This window comes from Narcine bancroftii, chromosome 6 (genome assembly GCF_036971445.1).
Source record: "Narcine bancroftii isolate sNarBan1 chromosome 6, sNarBan1.hap1, whole genome shotgun sequence".
NCBI classification, from domain to species: domain Eukaryota; kingdom Metazoa; phylum Chordata; class Chondrichthyes; order Torpediniformes; family Narcinidae; genus Narcine; species Narcine bancroftii.
The window spans coordinates 91,785,445-91,801,509 of NC_091474.1; the positions used below are offsets into that span (position 1 = coordinate 91,785,445).

A 16,065-nucleotide genomic window follows, 5' to 3' on the forward strand; every position below is an offset into this window, starting at 1 on the left:
AAGTAGATGACACAAATTTCTTGTTTATTTTCATTGTGTGATGACATTGTTTAATGGGTTTAATGTACCATATATGTTGAATGTTGAGTGAGTGGGGAGGGTGGTGGGAGAAGGAGGGAGGGAAGGGAGGGGGAAAAAGGGGAGAAAATGACCCTGTGTATATTCAAGAGGGAAATGTTTGTGTGTATTTTGGTCAGTATGGTTCATAGTGTGAAAAATAAAATAATTTTTTTAAAAAACACAAAAATGCTGGAGGAGCTCAGCAGCTCACACAGCGCCCAGAAGAGGTAAAGATAAATAGCGTGAGCCCTTCTCTTTCTCTGACTGTAAGAGGCACTTCATGTAGTTTCTGCCAATGGTGAATCTGTCTGCATCACTAAAGCAAATTCCATGTAATAATGCAATATTATTACACATCAATAAAGGGGCTGTGAATTAAAGCCGCAACATTACATCCCTGCTCTTATATTCTATTCCTCTCAAAATGAAGGCCACCATCGCATTTGCCTGGATGATGCAGGGACTGGCTGGCATCCTACAGCAATGAGGAAGCATACAGGAGGGAGGTAGATCAGCTTGTTCAATGCCGTAATGACAACAACCTTGCGCTCAATGTCAGTAAAACCATGGAGATCATTGTGGACTTCAGGAGGGAGTCAAGGGAACACAATCTGGTCCTCATTGAGAGCTCAGAAGTGGAGAGAGTCAAGAACAAATTCCTGGGTGTCAACAGCTCCGAGGATCTGTCCTGGAGCCTCCACATTGATGCAATCGCAAAGAAGGCTCGCCAGTGGCTATTCTTTGTGAGGTATCTGAGCAGATATGTCACCGAAGACTCTCATAAACTTCTACAGGGGGATCGAGGAGAGCATTCTGGCTGGCTGCATCACTATCTGGTACGGGGGCGCCAACTCTCAGCAAAGTATAAACTCCAGAGGGTTGTTAACTCGGCCTGCGACATCACAGGCACCAGACTCCACTCCATCGAGAACATGTTTAAAAAAAGCAGCCTCTATCCTCAAAGACCCCCACCCCCACTCTGCTACCATGGGGGGGGGGGGGGGTAAAGGTACAGGAGCCTAAAGATGAGCACTCAGTGGCAGCAGGACAGCTTCTTCCCCGCTCCCATCAGATTCCTGATTGGTCAAGACACTGCCCTACTTTTCGTGCACTTATATATATATATATATATATATATATATATATATATATATATTCATGTGTAAGATGGTTCATAATACGAATGTTTGCCCTGTGATGTCTGTTGCACAACCCCGAATTTCAGGACAATAAATTCTGGTTCAGTGGATCAGTGAAAATTAGGATTTAGTGAGTATTATTGAGAGTAAATGCTGAGGGTGGGCAGTGCTACCAAGAATGAGCCATGGACAAAGTGCTTCAGGGAGATTGCAAGCCCCCTCCTCCCCCCCCCCCCCCCCCCCCCCATTGTAAGTGGCTTCGGAAGGAATATGCAGAGTTGGCAGAGATAACAGAGATTTCAGCCCCAGCACAGACAAAATCGAGTCTGCCACGGATGGAAGAGGCAAACAAAAGTGCTGGAGCAACTCGGCAGGTCTGCAGACTTTCTGGTGTAAATAACAGCCGAGATGGGAACGGTGCACAGGGGAGAGGACACCGGACCAAGGGGGTGCAGGAGTCCAAGCCCATGCCCAATGGCGGAGCGAAGGTGGCAGATACTCACACGACCCACAGCGCAGTGATGGTGGAGACGGACAGGCTAACGGGAAGGATGACCCAGGCTGTCATTCCAGGAAGCGGACGGCGGCTGCGGGCTTTCTAGGCATCTGAACCAGCTCGGCCAGTCACTGCAACAGAGCAAGGATCAGTGAGGAATCGTCCGGTCCGCCTCAACTACGGGAGCAGCAACTCTCTCCGCACTTCCACAGACAGGTTGTTCCCACCCACCCCCACTTCCACGGCAGCAAGGGTTGGAGGCTCGGGGTCCATCCCGGGGAAGGTGCAGCCCCCCCTTGTCTCCCCACCCCCATTTACTGATCTCTCTTCCTCCCCCCCCCCCCCCCCCCTCTTTCTGCTGCACCTCGTATTGAGCACCAGACCGCCTGGGGCTTCAGCCACTCCGTGTCCCCTGCAAGTATAAATCCACCTTCGGCGCTAGAGGGCGGCGCTGAGATCGAGGCGGAGAGGGGTAGTCCTCAGTTCGAGGGAGAGAGTGGCTTGCAGAGGCGAGAGATGGCCAAGTAAAAGCAGGGCGAGCCACTGATACAGAGAGAGACATCTGCAAATCTGAAATAGAATGAAAGAGCATGCTTCTGAGCTCAAAGTAAAACTCATTGCTGGAGAAACTCAGCTGGCCAGTGTGCAGGTATCTGGAGCCGAAACGATGTATCAAGCACACTGTTTCAACAGCTGAGTTTCCCCAGCTTTGTGCTTTGATATTTCGGAGATGGTCAATGTGAAGTTAATAAAAGCCTTGGTTTGGATCAACGCCTTCTTTCGACACGCTCTCCAGTCGCATTTCCCAGATGGTCAATTTTAATGATTTAGAGATGATTAGTTTCGAAGAAGGTCAATTTAGAGAATACCCAGAATTTTACATTACACTGGCCAACAATTATTTTTAGCATGTTTACTCCTGAAAAGAAAATTGGGGATTCTGACAAACTTCAAACTGAACACAAGGTCGTTTCAGATTTGCTGTAAAACGAAGGAAGTTGGAGAAACATTTATTGAATTTAGCAAGTTTAATCCATCATGACACGTTGCGTTAGTTCAACTGACCTAAAAACGTTTTGCCACTGATTTTCATTTGTACTCGGCATCTGATGCCTGGTGTGAGTATCCAGCAATAGTCGACAGGTGTTGATGGATTCCAGTTGCCCTGATACCATTCTTGCGTGGTCGTCACACCCTGGTAAAACTGTGTTCATCACCAAGACCAGCAGGGAAGACGTCCAAGGGAGAATGCAGAAAATGAATGTTACACTTCATGGTTTTGTATGTTAAAAGTAAACTTAAAATATGACAGAAAAAAAATCGCAAAAAATAGGTTATATCTAGAAAACGGTACCTGATAGAAACATTTTAAGGTGATTTTATTTGTGATCAGCAGTGTTCAAAAGTGTTTGGGAAGCAAAATCTCTGTTGTTCAATGTTATTAGACTGTGCCAAGTCAGCTGCTATCAAGCAGGTTAATAGCACCAATCCTGAAATAAACAAAACTCCATTCCTGAGATGAGGGTGTGTGATGGGTTAAGCTTAACACAAAATTTATTAACAAATTAACAATAATAGGTTTACCTCAATAAACTTATCACCCCTGTTATATATAGAGAATTTAGGTTAAAATGGCTTAAGTTAAAATGTGATGATTAATCATAAAAAGGGAAGCCAGAACGGACAGGGAGCTTACTAGCAGCCAAGGACAAAGGTTCAGCTGGATATGTTTTTTTAAACATATCTTTCCATGGTCATAGTGAGAGACATGCAGGAGACAAAAGATTGATAAGAAGGGTGAGAAACAGAATTTAGTGTATGTAGAGTTCACAGCGTACGTAACGAACGTGATAATTAAAAATGCAGTTGTACTTAGAATGCTTTTGCAATACTAACCAATTAAAACAGTATTAATAAGAAGGGGAAGGGCAAACAACAAGGGTATAAAAATCAATGCACTGTATGTATCGGGGCTTAACTGGTGAGAAACCAGTTGAGTCCAACTCTGCAGACTTGTAAATAAAGCTTGTCTTGTCATCAGTTTTAAAGAGACTCATGTGTGAGAAGTTTTATTTCTGACAACCCCCCCCCCCCCCCCCACCCCGAACATAAGCCTTATGGCGATTCTACATTAACAACAAATGCATGTGGAAAAAAAAAACCCAGACCTTTACAGTTCAAGCTCAAAATGCCCCCAAACTTCCCAAAACAAAACCTCAACTCAGTCACGTCAAGTCCGTTAGTCAAAAAGCTTACAGAGTCTGGTCTCCGGGTGTGGGATTCTTAGTTTGGTTGCACGCTGGTCGTTGGGGGCATGGATTACTGCAGACTTACGACTTCCCTGAGTTTCAAATGTGGCAATGACCACCTTTGATTTCTTCACATGGGAATTTTCACCCAGTGACCTCTTCATTACTGCACGAGGTTCACACCTCCGAAGCCCACTTTTGGGTTAACAAATGACCTTCTGTCACAAAAGTCTTCGCCTCTAAACAACCCCCTCCCCCATTCTGGGTCATCAGGTGACTCCTGTCACACAAAGTCCTCCTCTTGGAAGGGCATTTAGGAAGCCCAGGTGGGTCACACACTCTGGGTATCAGAGTGCCGCCAACTGCTGTTAGGACAGCAGTGCTGGCACCGTAGACAAAGTAGCTGAGTCTCCTTTCTCCTAATGGGTGAGCAGATGGGTAGTCTAACTGACTGCCCTCCAACCAACCAACCAACTGCCAAACCCTTTCACAAACAGTGCGCTGGGCTCTTCAACTGCCCCAGTGTGTGCCTTCTGCTCACCCTATTGGTAGAGAGAGGTTGACAACAGCGGCCGTGCTCTGTGCAGGGCGCACCAGCTTCCAGCGTGTGGCTCTCGCACTTTTGACAGCTGTCAGTTTTTCCCAGCGTTACTTCCGCACTTCAAAGTTCCATTCTTTCCACTGTGGGCTCAGTCCTGTCCCTGGTCCAAAAGTAAAATTGTCCAGGGCCCATCACTATATAATATATACACACACAGATATACATATGCATTGGATTTAAGTCGTGAATTGCGCTTGACTTGGATTAAAGTGAGGAAGATTAAAGGTCGTCAGCCTAACTCTCTTGCCTCGGCCTATCTGGACCCAGGGGCAAGACATAGTCGAGACGGCGGGAGACAGGTCAGGATGCAATGGATGGCCATCAATGTTCTGTGTGTGTCTTACTGTGGCCACGATGCATCGCTGAGAATCGCCTTTCTGCCCGTTGAATCAGTAATGGTTTCTTCCACATAGTCCGCCGAATCCAGGCTTCACCCGCTAGGTAGACAGGCCCTGAGTGCTGTGGGTCCATGGCAGTTCTTACGGTGTGCTTGCAAGCCTCCCCGCCCATTGTGGGGTATTCTCATCCGCCTTTGTAGCCATTGAGAGATGTCTCCTCTTCCGTGTGCTCCGCCATTGGGATGAATACCTAGTGGTGTAGTAATGAGACCACCCCTTCACTTGTTTTCTCCCGCTAGTTGGGTGTGGCATGAGGAGCCAACAAGTGAAAGATTTAGGAGATGAGTGTCGTCCAGTGATGCCCACCATCCCCACCTTAGTGAGGTGCAGCTATCAGCACCAAAAGTACTCCCCCTCCTCGGAGCTCCCTCCACCCTATATTTTTTTTTTCTTTGGCTTGGCTTCGCGGACGAAGATTTATGGAGGGGTACGTCCACGTCTGCTGCAGGCTTGTTGGTGACTGACAAGTCCAAAGCGGGACAGGCAGGCACGGTTGCAGCGGTTGCAATGGAAAATTGGTTGGTTGGCGTTGGGTGTTGGGTTTTTCCTCCTTTGTCTTTTGTCAGTGAGGTGGGCTCTGCGGTCTTCTTCCAAGGAGGTTGCTGCCCGCCGAACTGTGAGGCGCCAAGATGCACGGTTGGAGGCGGTATCAGCCCACTGGCGGTGGTCAATGTGGCAGCCACCAAGAGATTTCTTTAAGCAGTCCTTGCACCTCTTCTTTGGTGCACCTCTGTCACGGTGGCCAGTGGAGAGCTCACCATAGAACATGATCTTGGGAAGGCGATGGTCCTCCATTCTGGAGACGTGACCCACCCAGCGCAGTTGGGTCTTCAGCAGCATGGATTCAATGCATGCGGACTCTGCCAGCTCGAGTACTTCGATGTTGGTGATGAAGTCATTCCAATGAATGTTGAGGATGGAGCAGAGACTGCGCTGGTGGAAGCGTTCTAGGAGCCGTAGATGATGCCGGTAGAGGAGCCATGATTCGGAGCCGAACAGGAGCGTGGGTCTGACAATGGCTCTGTACACGCTGATCTTTGTGTGTTTCTTCAGGTGGTTGTTTTTCCAGACTCTTTTGTGTAGGCGCTATTTGCCTTGGCGAGTCTGTTGTCTATCTCTTTGTCGATCCTTGCATCAGATGAAATGGTGCAGCTGAGGTAGGTAAACTGGTTGACCATTTTGAGTTCTGTGTGCCCGATAGAGATGTGGGGGGGCTGGTGGTCATGGTGGGGAGCTGGCTGATGGAGGACCTCAGTTTTCTTCAGGCTGACTTCCAGGCCAAACATTTTGGCAGTTTCCACAAAACAGGACGTCATGCACTGGAGAGCTGGCTCTGAATGGGCATCGCCTGCAAAATGTAGTTCACGGACAAGTTGCTCTTGTGTCTTGGTGTGAGCTTGCAGGCGCCTCAATCTGAGGCGCCTGCAAGCTCACACCCTATATACATACACAATATATATATAAAATGCACACATATATATATATATATATATATATATATAGATAAAATGCATAGAATAGAAATTTTAATTTTAAATGAATTTGAATGGCAGGCTTGTTAAAAAATAGATCCAGTAATATTTTAGAAAAGCAAGAAGAACATACAATGTAATGACAGGGTGGTGTAGAGAGAGATTAGATCGGTAAAATGACAATAAGATTATCGAGCACATTTAGCTTTCAGATTAGCAATAGAAAAGTAAAAGAAGTGGAGAGAGTAATTGATGAAAAATTCTTGAAAGTAGAGGATTAAGATTTGTTGGGGATATTAACTCTATATTTTGCCCTTGTTGTAACAAATCGTAGTGAACACATGAGAAACCCTTTATGTGAGAGAAAGTCTGAGAGATCGGCTGGGCCAAAATGATCTTGCACAAGCACTCTTGCACATACTTTTGTCACAGGAAAAAGACCAGATTTTTGCACAGAATGATGACTAAAAATTAGAGGGAATTAATTGACTAAACCATCCTCAGAAACATGTTGTGAAAGATAGCTGTGCAAGTTTAATCTTTCTCATCAGATCGTTCTCCTATTTTCCTTTTTATTTGAATATTTTGTTTTTGATTTTTTCAAAAATATACATAATAAAATTTTTAGTATCGGAATAAACTTTTTCCTACAAACAGTAAAAAATAAAAACAAAACAGTCCCTCCCTCCCTCTCCCTGTCAGAGCTTACATATCTTTTAAATATAGAAAATACAATTGGGGAAACCATGTTTACATGTGTATAATAGTTACATTTATCATCCTGTTTCCTTTTTATTACTGTATCTGGGTGCAGTGAACTTGGATTCACTGATAGGGTTTTATGCTGATGGCCCCCCACCCCCCCATCACTCACATATAACCTTGGTTTCGCGCCTAAACCATTCCAAAGATGACTGTGAAACTCTAACCATAGTTGTAAGCTGATAGAAGAGTTTGTTCTCCCTCCAGTCGTGAGAGCTTTTATTCAATCTACAACTTTATTAGCTTATTCCCTAAGGGATGGGAGTGCTACTCAAGCCAGGGATGTTGCTGATAGACCCTCTGTCTCCCCAATGTGGCTGAGGAGTTCACGTACTGGCTAGACAGCTTCCAGGCTGACCTGAACGTGTATGCAGTCATCAGGGACTGCTCTATGTAGGACGCCGCAATTAAGGCTTTAAAGGCTCAGTACCTGAAGTCACAAAACAAGGTCCTAGTGAGGCACCAGCTTGCTCTACGTCGCCAACAGCCAGGAGAGACCATTGATGACTACCTATTGGATCTGTGGATGCTTGCCAAAATGTGCAGGTACGAAGCGGCTACGGGCCACATTCATGAGGAAGAACAGATCCGAGACATTAGTCGCGTGGGTCCGCTCAAGGAACATGAGGCAGTGACTGCTCGAGCTGGGTAAGAAGGGCCTGGCTAGCCACATTGAACTGGCCAAGCTTGAGAATGATGTCCTCGAAGCCAGCGAGCTCGTTCACCAGGTGACCTCTTCCAAGAACCGGCTGCCGCTTCCCATGCTAGGTAGTGCTTTTTCTGTGGGAAGAGCTAGCATGCCTGATCTTGTTGCCCGGCTAAAGACAGTGTGTTCCAGCTATGGCAAGAAAGGGCATTGGGTGAAGGTTTTCCATGCGAGGGAAAGCCCAGGGAAGTCCACGCCCTGCACTGCTCCCAGATCCAATTCCAGCCACAAGCTATCTGCCCTAAATTTACGCAAACCCACTTGCTGCGCTATATGCTGATGGAGGGTGGCAGCGGCAGTGAGGAAACATCACGAAAAGGCTCGACAGCCATCTTGCCGTGACCCAAATTCAAACTCGGCGCCATCATCTTCAGAGATGGAAGGAGGGCGGCTATCTTGCTGCATCATGAGGTCAATGCCATCTTACACATGCAGGGCAACCCAAGACAGTGGGAGCTACTCGAGTGAGGAGTATGGAGTCCCTGGGATGGTTCTAGATCAGGACAGACCTCACCAGCTCAGCAACTCCATAGTGACTGTGAAGGTAAACGAACATTCCACTAAATGCCTAATAAACACAGGCTCTACTGAAAGCTTCATAGACTCACAGACTATGCAAGAACACAAACTAAAGATGTATCCATCCAATTATCACATATTCCTTCCATCTCATTCACATTCTACGTATATTCAACAACATTGTATAGTACATCTGTCGTTTGAAGTGGGGAGGGGGGGATTCTGTAAATTTTGCCTGTATATACTTGATGAATTGTGTTCTCCGGCATCTGGACTTCCTGCATCACCTTAAAAGCATGACCTTGGAGTATTCTTGTCCCCTCCCCCCTTAGCAGTTTGGAATGGAGGGGCTCTAAAATCAGAACCCACATGCAGCTTCTCCACACTAAATATCGACCCCCCCCCCTCCTCTCTTCACGAATCTGTCCTCGGACTGCAAACCTATTGCTACCAAGAGCAGGAGGTACAACACAGCAGATCAAGATTTCATACATTCTGAGACACAACGTCTGCTCGATGAAAGTATCATTGAACCTAGCACCAGCCCGTGGAGAGCGCGTGATTGTGGTAAAAGGGGAAAACAAGTCCAGGCTAGTAATTGACTATAGCCAAACTATTAATTGGTACACACTCCTGGACACATAACCCCTCCCTTGAATTTTGGATATGGTGAATGATATTGCGCAATATCAGGGCTATTCGAACATCGACCTGAAAGATGCCTATCACCAGCTGCCAATCCATTCCAAGGATTGCCCATATATGGAATTTGAGGCTAACCATCGTTTCTATCAATTCTGAAGGGTCCCTTTCAGTATCACTAACGGGGTTTCTATCTTCCAGAGGCAGATGGACAGAATGGTGGATGAGTGTGGGATGAAGGCTACCTTCCCCTACCTCGATAATATCATGTTGCCTCAAGTGCCCTGCAAGTCACGGAGATCATTCTCGCCACCCACAGACAGGACCTCGGGGGATCCGGTTCAGGAAGAAAGTGCATTCCCCTCTACCGTAGAGCCGGAGACCCAGCCCACCTCTCCTCCCTCACAAGGGGACTAGGAGACCCAAGAAGTCCAAGATCCCCCGGTGTTAAGGCGCTCCACCAGGATCTCCAGACCCCCGGACCACTTAACTTTTTTTTTCCAGAACCTATGTTCTCTGCATTCACAGACCCTAAATTCAACAAGAATTCACGGGTAGGGTGTGGTGATGATGGCTGTCCCCACCTCCCAACTCCACCCCCATCTGCTCACATATAATCTTGGTTTCCCGCATAAACCCAGAACCATTCCAAAGACCACTGTGAATCCCTATCCATAGTTATAAGCTAATAGAAGTGTTTGTATTCCCTCCCTATGTGGTCCAGGTATGGCTGTCAGATTTTTACAAAAGTGTCATATATGTTCTTGAAGTTACATGTGATTTTTTTTCCATAGGTCAACAGCTGTTCATTTCTGCAGTCCATAAGTAGAGGGGAGTCGGACTTCCAAATGATTGCGATACATTTTGTTTTGCTGCCACCAGTGCTATTTTTATAAAAGAGATTGGATATTTATTCAATGTGTTGCTTATTTCCATAAAAATTACCTGGTAGATATCACACCGGGGTCACCCATGGAGGCCACTCCTGTTATCCTGGTTAATGTCTTGCCAAAATGGCCTCACCTTCACGCACGACCACGTAGCATGTAAAAAAAGTTTTAGTCTCAGTCCCACATCTGAAACACATCTTTGATATTTCTGCTTTTGACCTGTGTAACTTTTATGGGGTAAGATATAATAGGTGTAAAAAAAAATGATACCGAACCAGTCCATATCTTGCATTTCTAATGGAGGCAGTTTTACACCAATCTGACCAGCTTCTTTCTGAAATCACCGCACCCAAGTCTGATTCCCATCTTTCTCTTGACCTCTGTAATCCTGGTTTTGCACTTTCACGCTGGAGAGCAGAGTACACTTTTGTTACACGTTTGGGTGTATTCCAGATCATTCGTTCCATTTCACTAATTTCAGGTGGGGTCAATGTTAATCCCCATCTTTCTCTTAGCAATAATCTAAGGTGGAGAAAACAGAAGAAAGTCCCATTGGCCACTCCGTATTTGTGTTTTAGTTGTTTGAAGGACATGAGTTCCTTCTGTGTTGCAGTCTTCAATATATCTTGGTCATACTATGAATTTAATATTCTATTGCCTATGAACATTCTCTTATTTTCCTTAAACGACTGGCATGCCCAGTAATGGGAGGACTCTAGATGGTGGTCCTTCCCCACAGCGCCCTCACGCTGGCTGCGCCGAGCATCAGTAAGCCCCTCAGCCTGTAAAGTGCCCGTCAGCAGCGTTCCCTCACTAGCAGCTCTGCGCGCTGAAAGACCCAACAGGTTTCGGGGCAGACCAAAATGCGCCTTTCACCGTCCGAGAGGATGGTCTTCCAGCAGTTCTGTATCTCTGACTCTCTATGTCATAATTACATCACCAAACTGATTTGCAGAGCTATTGATATGGAGGCACCAGCTTGAATCCTTTGATGAAGTAATTAATGTTTTTAAAGCCCACCATGTCTCCTGCACGGTCAGTGGCATTGAGCTTGGTTTTCTAATTTGGCTGTGGCTGCAAATACTCCTCAAGAGGGTGCTCTAACCAAACTATTGGCTGCAATTCTCCAATCTCCCAGCACGTATGTACCAACCAGCAGCCCTGATCCACCAGGTTTGAATGGTGACCTGCAAGCACTGTAACACTGCAAAAACGGAACACTCTGCAGGTCAGGCAGCATCTGCAGGGATTAAAACAAAAGGGTGAATGTTTCAGGCTGATGATTTTTTTTGATATGAGTTTGGCTGAATGGACATTGGCCTTAAATGTAGGATGTTGATAGTTAGCTGGTCGTTCCACAGGAAGAACTCTTCCCCCCTCAACCCTTAATTCCCCCACTATTCAATCTGTGGCTTCAAAACATCTACTGAGGCAGCATCTATTACGCAGTGAATTACACAGATTTACTACTCACTGGGTGAAGCAGCGCCTCTTCATTCATGTTTTAAACCCACCCACCCTAAATCTTGAAGCTATGTCCCTCTAGTTCTCATCTCACCTACCAAGTCAAGTCACCTTTATTTATCGTTCAGACCATGCTCGCACAGCAAAAACGAGATAGATTTTCACCAGGACCATGGAGCAGATTTACATCTTTCTTTCTTTGGCTTGGCTTCGCGGACGAAGATTTATGGAGGGGGTAAAAAGTCCACGTCAGCTGCAGGCTCGTTTGTGGCTGACAAGTCCGATGCGGGACAGGCAGACACGATTGCAGCGGTTGCAGGGGAAAATTGGTTGGTTGGGGTTGGGTGTTGGGTTTTTCCTCCTTTGCCTTTTGTCAGAGAGGTGGGCTCTGCGGTCTTCTTCAAAGGAGGTTGCTGCCCGCCAAACTGTGAGGCGCCAAGATGCACGGTTTGAGGCGTTATCAGCCCACTGGCGGTGGTCAATGTGGCAGGCACCAAGAGATTTCTTTAGGCAGTCCTTGTACCTTTTCTTTGGTGCACCTCTGTCACGGTGGCCAGTGGAGAGCTCGCCATATAACACGATCTTGGGAAGGCGATGGTCCTCCATTCTGGAGACGTGACCCATCCAGCGCAGTGAGAGGAAACTTCCAGGCAAACCTCAAAGCAAAGCTCGACGATGCAACCCGCCTCACGGACCCGTCCCCTGAAACCCTCTGGGATCAGTTGAAGATTTACATAAATATAAGTTAAACACATTAAAATATTATAATATTACGTAAAAGTCCACGGTCGGGAATTCAGGAGCCTGATGGCTTGGGACACAAGGGCCCGAGTGCTATGGTACTTCCTACCAGACGAACAGTTTACGAGAGGGGCGTGGGGAGTCCTTCACAATGTTTATTGCCTTTCACCTACATCGAGTGTAGTAGACGTCCTTCATGGTTGGAAGAGAGCCCCCAATGATCACTTCCACTGACTTCACTATCTTCTTCAGGGTCTTGCGGTCCAAGGTGGTACAGCTTCCAAACCAGGCGGTGATGCAGTTGCACAGGATGCTCTCGATACATCCTCAGTAGAATGTAGTGAGGATTGGGGGTGGGGGGTGGGTCCTGCTTCTATCTTATATATTCCTTTTATAATTTTGAGACAAATATAAATGTTTAGGTTGTGTCATATGAATATAAATATTTGCATAGTGATCTCAACCATTTCTATTTCAGCCTCACATTGTTATCTTTGACCTATCAATTCCATAACATCTCAATTGGATTATCTCTTAAATCTTCATCGTAAAAGATTAAAGGCAAATGAAATTTAAGTATTTAAGCCAATTAAAAGATTTGATAGACAAAAAGAAAGGAAGAAACAATTTCTCCAGGTCGGAGACTCCAGAACAGGGTGGTGTGTAGTTAAAATTATCTGGAGGGAATTGGTGCAAATATGGGGAGAATAAATAAGTAGTGTAAATGAGTCTTTGTTGGTCAGTGTGGATTTGATGGGCTGAAGGGTCTGTTTCCATGAGAAGACCATAAGACATAGGCCATTGAGCCCATTAATCCTTTTCCCCTCTCATTCCCACCAGTATGGCCTTCTCGTCATAACCATTGATGCCAACATAGCTCAGTGGTTAGAGCACTGGTAAACCAGGGGATGCGAGTTCACTTCTCGCTGGGGCCTCATTTCTGTGAGGGGCGCTGGACAAAGTGGGGGATCTCTGTCTTCCTTACGGTAGACAATGTTAAAGAACTACATTCTAAATATAGGATTACGTGACAATAATGGAACCTTTACCTTTACCCTTTATCAACCTCTGCCTTAAATACACCCAATGACCTAGCCCCCACACTACATGTGGCAAAATAATTCCACAGGTTTACCACCCTCCGGCTGAAGAGATTCCGTGATGCAAGGTAATAAATAGCTAAAAATTAGAGATGAACTGTTCAGGATTGATGTCTGTTAGCAGTTTTTGCACAAAGCTGTGGGAAAACGTGGAACCCTTGCTCCAAAGTGCTCTCAAAGCAATGGAGATACAGATAGAACATTACAGGCCCTTCAGTCCACAATGTTGTACCAACCCATGTAAACCTACTCCTCAACAACCTCATTTTTCATGTCCCATTGATAAAGAATAAGAATTAATAAATCTAATATGTTAAATAAAACAACCTCATTTTTCCCTCCCTCATACCCATATCCCTCTTTTTTGTTACATCCATGTGCCTACCAAAGATTTTTTGAACGTCCCTTTTATACCAGCCCCCACCACCATCCTCGACAATGCTTTCCAGATGGGATGGGTGGGGGTGTGTGGTGGTACACCACCAATCCACTGCAGGGGCTACCTCTGTACCTGCAGAAGAACGCAGGAGGACAGGGCAACACCTGGCCGGCTGTCAATCAGCTGACCTGAATGGACAAAGCCCCAACCAACTGGCTGTCAATCACCCTCCAGGATATAAGCTGGGTCCAGCCCTTCGAAGCCATTCTCCGATCTTGCACCAGCATTCTCACAGCCAGCTCTGTGAAGGTTTAAGTTGAATAAAGCCTGTAGTACAGACTTTATGTTTTGTGTGCTTGCTTCTGTTCGATACCACACCACAGAGGGGATGGCCATAGGTCTGATTACAGAATAGAAAATAAGATGTTTTATAAATCTAGGTTTAGCTCAAATTTTATTTAATTGATTGGTAGTAGAAGACTTATTCCTGTCAGTTTGTTATTATATTCTTTTTATAGTTTCCCCAGAGTTTACTGAAGAATGAGGGTAAACCAATAACTCAAAGTAAAAAAAATGAGCCCACATTGATGGACAATTTGAATATGTGCAGATTTCTTCTGGTGACAGAACTCCAGAGTGTGGAGATGTTAGAGGGAAGGGGACGTAGGAAGAGTGAATAACTGAATTTACTCAACACTATTTAACTACCCCACATCTCTCAAAGTTCCTGTGGTCAATAAATTACCTTTAAAGTGTGGTCAATATTGTCAGCCAAATAAAAGTAGTTGCCAATCATACAGGAAGAACAGTCCTATGAAAGAATAGAATTGATTGCTAATTCGACAGTTGTTCGAAGGGAAACCGTTGACCAGGACTTTGTGGAAAACACACTGGTCTTCAGAACATTTTACGGAATTATTAAGGTTTGGCTCAAGAGCCGTCGGTATTTTGGTTGAACCACTTTTGCGAGTGCCTTCTCGAGGATTTGGCCACCCACCCTACAGTTGAAGGGGGAAATCTGATTGGAGGAAAGGGAATGCAACACTTTGCTAAAACGTGAATCAGGAGGGCAAAACTCAGGATGGAGCTTAAATCCCACCTCTGCACCGGCAGTAAATTACAAATTGGCCCAGCCGTTGCTTTACAAAATCTCTGGCCGGCAGTTCTTTTCATAGAAAGTTCACAAAAGCATCTGGGTCGATTATAAAAGATGTGCCCAATTTAATCCAACCATGCAGCCCAGCAGGTCACCTCTTCCTACCTCCCCTGATCCACTAGAAGCACAGTTCCATCCAAGTCTAAGGGGATTTCTCTCTCTCTACCACCCTTTCATGCGGAGAATTTCAGACAATCCTTTGAGTGTTCCCCCCCTCCCCAATTCCCCTTTTAATCTTTCCATTAATGTTTAGCTCTTCACACCTGTGTTTTGAACCCTCTCCAAAGGGAATTGAATGCTCCAATTTGTTCCATCACAGCCACTGGTAATTTCATTTAAATTTCCCCTCGTCTGACTCTGCTCCAAATCTTTTGCAATTGTCCGACCCTAACAATCATAAACCTCTTCTGCATCCTTTCCCATATACCCACAGCTTTCTTATTACATAGTGGCCAGGTTAATCTGGTTGTGACCTAACCAGTATTGTGGGCAGTTTCAGCAAAATCCTCAATTCCCTTTCCTATTGCCTCAGTACGTCTATAGCCAAATATATTCCTTTAATCAGCTTACTTACCTGGCCAGCTACCTTTTAAGGCCCAGTTATTCGCCCCAAATACCTATCTTCCTTTACAGCAACACAACCTCGGAGAGGGATTTGAGTTGGCGCCTTGGATCCAATCGGTGAAAGTTCATGAAGGTAAGTTTTCAGATGTGAGGGCAGAGAATCTCCAACTTTACATTCGGATTTTTTGGCTTAATGAAAGGGCCTAAGGGTTACTTAAGGTGGAATGTGAGTTTTAAAAAAGGTTGCTCACCCCTGCTCTAGAAGTTCATCTGAGCAGTTATGAGCATGGGGAATGTTTTATCATTGATATACTCCCCGCAACTGGGTCCTTTGCCTGATCCTAATGCTGATGACTCTGTACAAGCTTTCAACAGCCTGTTAGAGTAGCTGACTGGAGTTCTATGGCCAAGGTGGCAGTGCCTGTGCTGGGCAGCAGACCGCAGAGGGTGGCAGACTCTGGGGAAGCAGCAAACTGGCACAAAGCAACTGGAATGGAAGGGCACCCGCCATTGAGGAGGACAGGAGACAACCCTACAGGATGGTGACAACGGCAGCAAGCCAGCGACGGGATCAATGGCTGAAGGACCCACACAGGCCAGGGGGCTGTTGATAACTTGCAGTCAATTGTCCCACACAGGCTGAGGGCTGGGTCGACGCAGTCAATCGACCCACACAGGCTGTGGGCTGCTGGAGACTGGCTCACGGAACCAGGATTCAAGAGGGAGC

General features: G+C 45.9%; 1 protein-coding gene across 3 annotated transcripts in view; it reads right to left on the reverse strand.

Moving 5' to 3' along the window:
* The window catches only part of LOC138736344 (transmembrane protein 150A), a 49,152-nt gene extending 46,883 nt beyond the window's left edge, over positions 1–2,269 (reverse strand). For 2 of the 3 annotated variants that reach the window (XM_069885700.1, XM_069885698.1), the window contains exons 1-2: positions 2,060–2,156; positions 1,703–1,826 (exon numbers count right to left, since the gene is read on the reverse strand). In XM_069885700.1, the coding sequence (XP_069741801.1) occupies positions 1,703–1,767 (65 nt within the window). In that variant the 5' untranslated portion in view covers positions 1,768–1,826; positions 2,060–2,156. Of the gene's footprint in view, positions 1–1,702; positions 1,827–2,059 lie in introns of all 3 variants that reach the window. The other variant, XM_069885699.1, reaches the window with a different exon arrangement.
* Between the last annotated feature and the right edge of the window lie 13,796 nt (positions 2,270–16,065).